This window comes from Lathyrus oleraceus, chromosome 7 (genome assembly GCF_024323335.1).
Source record: "Lathyrus oleraceus cultivar Zhongwan6 chromosome 7, CAAS_Psat_ZW6_1.0, whole genome shotgun sequence".
Lineage (NCBI taxonomy): Eukaryota > Viridiplantae > Streptophyta > Magnoliopsida > Fabales > Fabaceae > Lathyrus > Lathyrus oleraceus.
The window spans coordinates 330,958,126-330,968,807 of NC_066585.1; the positions used below are offsets into that span (position 1 = coordinate 330,958,126).

The window sequence follows — 10,682 nt, forward strand, 5'->3', positions numbered from 1 at the left end:
CAACATTTATGAACATACCTGAACAATAATATTTTCAAAATACTTCCACTAAAACATCAACATACTTCAGCAAAAATATATACAATAAAACAAATAACATGCCTCAATAAAATAGAACAACATATATCAACAAAATTCAATAATATAGCTCAATAGAAACATAAACATACTTTAACAAAACAACAACATACCTAAAAAAACAATCTAAAATAACAAAAACAAAAACTTAGTTTAACATAAACAAAAACTATAACAAAAATAACAACGTGCCTCAACAACTTTATGTATCTCAACAAAAACAACACTATAAAACTAATAAACCTGTCTTAACAACAATAAACTCTATCTCGGACAAAAAAAATGTTTCAAGTATATTTTGAACAAGAAAAATAAGATAAATAATTTGAACTACATCAACAACAAGAAAATCAATAAATCCTATGAATAACTTATGAAATGTTTCACATACGTAAGACAACGGTTGTTTATTTTGACATTAAATTGCAGGGGTTGAGATTCAAAATATGTCACTCTTAATTGATCATAATGGTTATTCATTTTGACTTTAATTATTATATGCGATTTAAAAATAAAATAAAAATAAAAACCACTTAATAAACATATATTATTTCGATTGATTATTATATATATATATATATATATATATATATATATATATATATATATAATATATATATATATATATATATATATATATATATATATATATTCTTCGTGCGAAGTTGCCTTAATTTTCATTTTCTTACCCTTTCATTTAGATCAAATTAATATACCATTTTAGATTCAATGCATATTCAATCTATTTGGTCATATTTGTAGGTATTTATATTTTATGTTTTTGAAATAATTTGTTTGCAGTTTCATTTTTATGATTCTTAATAAAGATTTTATTGTTTTTAATCCATGTACTTTGTGATTTGAATAATGGATGTTGTTTCATTTGTTTGTTTATTTTTAAAATCTCTTTGATCATTCAATATTTCCTACAAAATAATTAACATTTAAATCCATTATAAAATAATTATATTTTTTAAGAATTTAATTAATATAAATCTTGAATACAAAAAAATTTATTATTATCGATCAACTACAATTTATAACAGACAGATTGTTTGAAAAAAAAAACTACATCCTCCAGATCTTTTAGACATAGTCGACTTTTTATTGTAAATAGTCGTAAAAACAAGGGTAAGATATTAATAGTGTAGAATTATTTATAAAAATATTTTACATTCTGGATTAATCCTAGCTAAATTATTTTAACCTAAATGACTTGATATTATTTAATTCCCTTTTATATAATATATATATATATATTATATATATATATATATATATATATATTATATTATATATATATATATAATATTATTATATATGGAACGAATTTTATTTAATATGCACGAGGTTTGTTAGAGAATTTTATAATAAGTGATGGTGAGCAGCATTAACTTTACAATAAGTTTGTATCATGTAGTTATGACTAAACCAATCTTTCTGGACATTCCATTCCTAAAACTTTTTCAGTTATTTCTATAAATACAAACCAATTTTTCTGAGTCAATTGAAAACCATTTTCACAATCATTTCTGATACTCACTTCATTCTTCAAACCAATAATGGCAAGTCAGCTTTCCCACAACCAGAAATTAGAGCCGTGGCACAGCCTAGCTGGAAAAGTTGTTCTTGTTACTGGGGCTTCTTCTGGTATAGGTCGTGACTTCTGCCTTGATCTTGCTCTAGCCGGCTGTTGCCTCATCTTGGCGGCTCGTCGGATAGACCGACTACAGTCACTCTGCAACGAAATTAATGGACAGTTAGAGGAGTCAAAAAACCAGCAGGCTGTGGCCATAGAGCTTGACATCGCCGCAGACAGCTCCACCATAGAGAAGTATGTGCAGAAGGCGTGGGAAGCTTTTGGGCATATTGATGTGTTAATAAATAATGCTGGTATTAGAGGTAATTGGAATTTAAACCTTTGAAACTTGTCTGCATTTTGCTAGGAAATTTAAATGTTTTTCAAAATTAATTTCAGAAAAGTTTAGAATAAGGTTTCAATTTAATTCTAGTTATTGACCTACTAGCAAATATATATTTAATTAAATATTTTTAGGAAGTGAAAATATCATTGTTTTAGAAAAATGGACCAAACCGACACATCGAACTTGAATTGAGAATTGAATGGGTCATTTATCTTGCTTGATTGCTAAATCGTGTAAGTTATTGAACCAACGAGAACCAAGCAAAACCGATTAAGATCGGCAAAAATCGACTAATCAACCATTTAAAAAATCAGTAGATAAAATATTTGTTATTTTTTTCTCAGATAAAATGACGATATTTTGACAATATTTTTAAAAAATTAAATTAAAATATAAATAGATTTTCTTTTAAAATTTATTTAAAACAACTTTCCTTTCTCAGAATTAAATCCACTTATCGGTTACTTTGTTATTTAATTTATATTATAATTAGATTTTATTTAAAATTTATTTAAATTTGTATTTTATTTTGTGTGATGACTATTTGAATATAAATAATAAACTGATAAAATTATGATATTTTGAAATGGTGAAATCTTATAAAATTATGATATTTTAAAATATTAAAATCTTATAAGCATGTAATTCTTTTATAGAATCATTTAATTTGATCAGTTTAATAATTATATAATTTTGTTATGGGGAATGATTTATTCAATCAAATTATCGTATTCAATTCAATTTAACTATGTAATTCGATTAATAAATTAGTGATCAAGTATCTTTTCCGATATGATGTTCAATTCAATTTTTAAACATTTTTAAATTATAGTAAGAAGTCCATTTAAAATTTCATCGTAACAAATCATTTAGTTGAAATAATAGTAATTTTAATTTAAAATAATAAGAATTTTTGTTATATGGATATTTATTTTGCTTGTCTAAAAAAACAAGAACTTTTTAATGACTTATGGTTTGTGTAGTAAGTTGCTTATAGATTTCAAGAGAAAAGTACCGATAAATAATTTTCATATAGATGAGCTATATTATCGAAATGAGTGAAAGTCACATGCATATAGCATGGTATATAGGCATTTTTCAAATAGAAAGATTTTAAATTTTTAAAAAATCTATTTAATTAAATATATTAGGTTATATATCATATAAAAACTTTATAATTTTATCAACTTGATTTATTTAAATAAATTTATTATTATTATATTATATTTTGTATTTTAAATTAAAATGAAAAATAGTTAGTTATCTTCAAGAACTTATGAAAATACTGAAAAAAAACTAGAATAATTTCAAAAGTTATTTTTATAAGTATTTAAAAATAAATAGTCTCAAAAAATAAAAATCATGCTATTAGATAAACTCAAATAAATCAATGCAAATTAATATTTATTATCATTGTTATTTTAATTTATTAGTCTATTTTATCATTATTTGAAATACTTTTTTATATATGTTCAAATGAAATAGACTATTAAATAGATTAATAGATTAAACGTTGCTTCGAAAAGACAAGACTCGGACTTAAAAATAAATCTTTTACATACTATGTGTCAGACTTGAGCTTTGAATTTTTAAGTATGTTTGACAAGCCTAACTCAATCTATTTCCACGGACATACATAATATCAAGGCGGGACACAACAATTTTTATCTTCTTTATACTTAAATTTGACTTCTTTAAAATAAATTCTCGTTTTTCTTCCCGATCCAAAACAAAGATGAAGAATTGAACCATAAACTCGTCCCAAACGAGTTTAAACGAGTTTGAATTGAGTTCAAGTATCTCTCCACTACCACCATATATGTTAAATTATTTTTAATAGAAAAAAAATTCTCCAAAATTAAATTACATTACAAATGATAAAGCAAAATAATCTTGAAAATTTCAAAACATACATTTAAAATATTTTAAATAATAAAGTACAAATCAAAATATCAAAAGATTCAATATTTAAATAATAAAGTACAAACCAAAATATCAAAAGATTCATATTATTGTTAATAAAGGTATGTAGAATAAAGATTACAATAGAGTATAAATATTAGATAATAGAAAATGCCAAATTACTCTTACTAAAAGATAATAAATATATAATAATATAATAATATTACCATCTAACACCTCCCCTCAAATTCTTGATATATTAACAGGAAACATCGAGAGTTCGTCAATTTAGAATTGAGTAAAATGCGTTGAGAGTTTGTCAAACTAACAATGAAGGGAAATCATGATATGAACGTAGAGGAAAAACAAAAATATCCCTTAAGTCGATCTTTAGAAATGATCATGATTAGTAATAGAAAAAGTTACCTCTTGTGGTAGTTATAACTTTGAATGAAGAATTAGATGAATGATCACAAGCGCTGGACAAAGAACAAAGACTCGACTCAATCCATACGAACATAATGCATTCAATCTTTTTGATAGCTACTATGAATACACACACACACACATACACACACACATACAGAGAGAGAGAGAGAGAGAGAGAGAGAGAGAGAGAGAGAGAGAGAGAGAGAGAGAGAGAGAGAGAGAGAGAGAGAGAGAGAGAGAGAGAGAGAGAGAGAGAGAGAGAGAGAGAGAGAGAGAGAGAGAATATGGCTAAGGTTCAAAAATGAATTTCATCAAGGGTGAAAGCTTATGTACAAGGATTCTTATACAACCACTTATGTGGGTTGCAAATTAAAAAGTCCACTTAAGTGCATTCTACCTTATGTGGATTGCAAGTTAAAAAGCCCACACATTTAATATAATAAACAGTAAGCGGTATCTAGTGATACGTCATTGATATCTAAGTTATAACAATTTCTTGTGAATTGACAAAAACCTTTAAGTGATAATGTGTGTGTGTGTATAATTACCCTTTTTCACTCATCTCTATATTGAGCACAAGGAATAGACCGTGTCACCCTTGTCCAGTTTAATATTGAGCCCTTGGAAATTTATCCTGTTACGCGGGATGAAAATTTTTCATCTAGGTCACTCATGTCCCTCAGCATGATTTATGGATTACCCATCAACTATCTTTATGATTATCCAGTTATAGACAATGTTTGATCAACAATTAAGTACTCGACTCCACATCTAGGATTCATGGTGGTTTTAGGTTGAAGGCTATCACCATGAGAATAACTTATGACACTTTGCATAACATTGTATGTAATATTCTCATAGATGGTCAATCCAGTATAAATATTACTCGTAATATTCATACATATGTGAAGACTTGATAACTCTTTATCTATGATCCATGATAACTCGGTTATCCATATAACAGTCTCAATGCTTTAATGTTATCTTACTTCACAATAAAACTTGAATACAAATACTTTAAGAATAGTGTTCTTATGTTTAATAGGATTTCATGATTAAGTCACAGTTAATGTTTCATTAAAAGGACTAGTTATTCTAAAGACTTTATTATTTTGGAAAAACAAACATAATAAATAAATATCTTTTAATTATTAATAAATAATTCGATACAAGTACGAAATTTTAATAAAACTATTGGTCTCTAGGGCTTACACCAAGAAATGATGCATTAATAGAATGTGCCTTCATAAATAAATCAGCAGTAATCTAAAAGAGGATAAGACAAACTATAGAGTAATTGTTCTTTGTTGAAGATTGTGACAAATAAAGTGACCATCAATCTTAATACGCTTAAGACATTCATGAAATACTTAGTTATGAGTATTTTGAATGATATTAATATCATAAAACATGGGAGTTGGTTAACAAAGAGGAGCCCCCATATCAAGAAATAATTGACGCAACCAAACTATTTTAATAGTGGTGGGTGTCATATCACAATACTCAACTTTTGTAGAAGATGGGAATACATATATCATTTTTATTACTTTTCCAAGAAATAAGAGACTCTCCAAGAAAGATAAAAAACATGTGGTATAATTATGATATATGGAGTTGCCGACTCAATTAGTTTTAGAATAATCATGTAAATCCAATGAGAACGATGAGGGAAATAAATGCTCTAATCTTTGGGTTCTCCGATGATAACAAAGAATACAAAGAAATTTTGCCCATTATACTATAGTGGGTGAAACAGTAAGTTGACTAACAAAATGCACAGCATAAGAAATATCAAGTTTGGTAATTATAATATACATCATGCTACCAACCAAAGTACGATATAAAATAGGACCTGATAGAGTAACACCATCTAGAGGGAGAATATTTCACATTTAATTTGATATGACTGTTTGTTTCTCTAGTAATAGAAAGGCAAACTTGTTCAAGCATTTTGGCAACTTACTTGGATTGAGAGAAAAGGTAACCTTGAGAATAATAGACAACTTCAATCCTCAAGAATTGGCGAAGAGTACCTAATTCCTTTATCTAAAACTCTTTGACTAGTTGTAATTTCAAATCATTAACATTATCACGAATAACTATCATATCATCAACATATAATTAAAGTAACATATTCCCATGAGAGGTGGTCCTGACAAATAAAGTTGAATCATGACCACTAAAGTGGAAACCAATAGATGTAATAATAATGGAAAACCTCTTAAACCAAACCCATGAAGATTGTTTCAAACCATATAAAGCCTTCTTCAACTTACACATTTCCCTTTGATTATGAGAAACATCTAGAAGAGGGGCCATATAAACTTCCTTGTGAACATCACCGTTTGAAAAAATATATTTAGCATCCATTTGAAAAATATGCCACTGGGAAACTGATGAAACTGCAATAAGAGTGTGAATACTAGTCATATTGGCCACTAGAGCAAAGGTTTTTTCATGGTTCATACCATATTATTGAGATAACCCATTAGGAAAAAGGCATGCTTTATATTGCTCAACTTACCACTTCTACAAAAAATACATTTAACATCGGGCGCGAAGGGGATTTAACCTCCTTTACACAGGCGATGTAATGAAGGGCGTCATGAAAACATGTCCCTTTATCCCTCGGTTTTAGAATAATCGAGGGATAAAGTGTTCTGCACATGAGTTCGATCCTCAATAACTACATTTTTATTATTTTTAGAACTGGATGACGCTCCCCTCATTTTCTATTGGTTATCAGAAAAACTGAGCTAATAGATAAGTATTATTACATCAGTTTATAATATTATCCGACAAAATTTTTTTTTTAATTTTTTTTTATTTTTTTTATATTTTGATTTGAACCTGTATTACAGAATCATACTTTGGCCATTTCTAAAATGGAAACATGGTACCTTATGCCATTTCTCAAACATAAACATTGTACCAAATGTATTAATTGTTCACACCATTTGCAAAGTCAAAATGACATATATCTTATAATTTTACAACAAATTAAAACCAAAATAATTTATTAACCAACAAAAGCAATAACCAAAATACAAAGTCTTTTAAGTCATCCAATAGTTCTTTTATGTAATTTTTCATCGATCATTAATTAAGCATTATAATTTGAACAACATTTGAAACCAATTATGATCATTAACAACAATATTAAATATTTAGAAAAAATATTATAAGAAGTAAAATGAATAAATATATATTACTAAGTGATATAAAACATTTACTCAATAGTTTCTCATTTCTGTTTTTGATGATTACGACGAATAGCACATCATCTGAACCATTTTCTTCATATGAGAGACATACATGTGTTGCGAAAGAAGAGGTCACAAAATTTAAATCTTGATTTTCATCACTATCAGGAATATATTTTCCTTGTAGAACCATTGACCATCTTGTATTAAAATGATTAGTGACATAAAAACCTTTTTTTTCTTGAGATGTCATGATGAATGATTCGTTCTTATAAGTTGTCTTTCAAAGATCAACCTGCATTAATCCTAATTAATCGATTTCTACACCTGTGTTACTATCAATTCACTTGCACTTAAATAAAGACACTTTAAAAGTAACATAATCAATTTCCAAAATCTTCTGAATGATCCCAAAGTATGTTTTAGATGCTAGTACAAAAATGTTATCTTTGGAACCAGAGAAGTACATAGATTCAGCTTCAACCATAAACCTACTATTTTGCATGGTACTAAGATCATCATTTGATTTTGTATATAATGAAAATATAGTAATGTCGTATGCACTCCAAACTATTACACTAAACTTAGACATACGTAACATCCATTTAATTGTCGCCGGTGCGCTATTCTTATTAGAAACTCTTTCATTGAAGAACCTTTGTCACTTAAAATGAATTTGTAACATCTCATGTTGTTTGATTAATTGTTGTGTAGGAAATGTGAGATCACCTTTGGATTTGTCTGAGGAGGAATGGAATGAATTGTTTAGAACAAACACAACTGGTACATGGTTGGTGTCAAAATATGTATGCAAACTCATGCGAGATTCAAAGAGGAAAGGATCAATTATCAATATCTCTTCAATTGCTGGCTTAGAAAGGGGGAATTGGCCTGGAGCTATTGCATATGCTTCTTCAAAGGCAGGTGTCAATATGCTAACAAAGGTATTTACGAGTGAATTCAATAGTTAAAGTTGAAACATAAACATTGATAGGTATACATTTTGTTAATGTTATGAAAATAATCAAACATATTGATAATTGACAGGCGATGGCATTGGAATTGGGGGCATACAAAATAAGAGTGAATTCAATATCACCCGGACTTTTCAAATCTGAAGTCACTGAAAATTTGATGAAGAAAGATTGGGTAAAAATGGTGGCCAAAAAAATAGTACCATTGAAAGATCTTGGCACTTCAAATCCAGCATTAACATCAATGGTTCGCTACTTAATTCATGACTCTTCTGAATATGTGACCGGAAATATTTTTATCGTTGATTCCGGTACTACCATACCTGGGGTGCCTATATTTTCATCTCTATGAATGTGTGATATCATACATTATATCAAAAATATGATTATTATATTTATAATGATCAATTAAAGTGGAGATTTTCTCCGCTTATAAAAAATATATTGAGATTAGATTTTTTCAAAATGTACGACCCTTCAACACTTTCGATATTGAAAAAGAAAATTTGATATTAATAATAATTTATGTATAGTTGATGTTGCCTATGGCGTCAAATTTCTATTTTGTATTTATATATAGCTTTAATTAATTGATTATGTCAATTAAATACTAACACATATTTAGAATGTATAAATAATAATAATAATAATAACTATTTATGATGTGTAATGTATGATTTTTAATTCAAAAACCACATGTATGGATATCTAAGTATTTTTTTTTAAAGAATTTTGACATTGTTTTTCAATTATGATTTTTCAAATAATAAGAAAAGTGCTTAGATAAATTAATTTGGCATCAATTAAGAATAAAATTGATTATAATAATTTAATATTTTTATATCCAAAAAGTCTAAACCTCAAGATGTCTTGGGCTAACCCCGGTATCACGTTGATTGGTTATGAAAATGTTTTTGAAAGAAATGAAAATTTGTTATTTTGTTTTCTAATTTTAGAATAGATCAAAATTAAAAAAATAATAATTTAGTTGTGATTTATCGCTTGATTTTATTGTATTAATAATTGATATTAAACAAGTGCCTTCAAATACAAAACATAATTTTTTTGAAGTAAATAAATAAAACTATTTTTAGGTCGATTGTAAAAAAGTTAAGAGATAAGAAAAGAACACACCAGGTATATCATGCTCAAGAATATCACCTTAATATTTCTACCATAAACTAAGTTTTTATTGAAGTTCATCCTACATACACCAATCTTTTATAACATGTTTAATCTCTCTCTCTCTCTCTCTCTCTCTATATATATATATATATATATATATATATATATATATATATATATATATATATATATATATATATATATATATATATATATATATATATATATATATATATATATATATATATATATATATATATATTATATATATATAATATGGGAATTTTAAGGAAAGCAAGGAGAGCCACGATATAGGGTTTTTAATTGCATAAAAGGACCTACTATAAAATATGAGAATTTATTAATGCATCATATATGTTTCTTAACCACCACGCAAAATACTTAAATGCTCTCAGATTTTAGAGATGCATCTCCGGACGCACTCAGGTCTAAGTTTACGTTAAAATATTCCAGAGATGCATCTACAGAATAATGTTGAAGATGCATCTCCAGAACTATTTGGAGTTTACATCGCGCCAGAACCGTTCCTCTTTCTCATTTATTGTATTTCTCAAGAAAACACTCAAAACTCTCTCAAATTTATTATCATCAACAAGTCTAAAATCAAGCAACCAAGATAAAAGGAACTTCAATCAATATCAAAAGTTGATGTATAAGTTAGGAAATGGGTAGAAATTGGATGTTTGATAGTTTAAACATATTGTAAAACGTGATAGTTGTTTGAAAATGATGATCAATGCAATATTTTTTTTTGTTTCCTTTCCTGCATTGTCGCCATTGGCGCAACTGTTGAGTTGCTGAAATATTCGGAGATGCATCTCTAGAATTTTTCAACATATATTTTCCTAACAACCGAAGATGCATCTCCAAAATTTTCTCTGTTATTTTTGTTTTGGTTTTTCTTGCTTGTGGTGTTGTATGCTTGCATTAATTGCCTACTTTACTTTAACTTAAAGGCATCATGACTGATAGACACAATAGATTGAGCCACATGAGGGTTGCACAACACACATCAGTGCGGCAGG

The 10,682-nt window shown here is 27.4% G+C and overlaps 1 protein-coding gene across 1 annotated transcript; it reads left to right on the forward strand.

The window, feature by feature from the left end:
- The first annotated feature begins 1,516 nt into the window (after positions 1-1,516).
- On the forward strand, positions 1,517-8,940 carry LOC127105160 (uncharacterized). Its single transcript, XM_051042317.1, has 3 exons — positions 1,517-1,980; positions 8,252-8,481; positions 8,585-8,940. The coding sequence occupies exons 1-3, from the start codon at positions 1,641-1,643 to the stop codon at positions 8,861-8,863; spliced, it is 849 nt and encodes a 282-aa protein (XP_050898274.1). The 5' UTR covers positions 1,517-1,640; the 3' UTR covers positions 8,864-8,940.
- Positions 8,941-10,682: the final 1,742 nt, after the last annotated feature.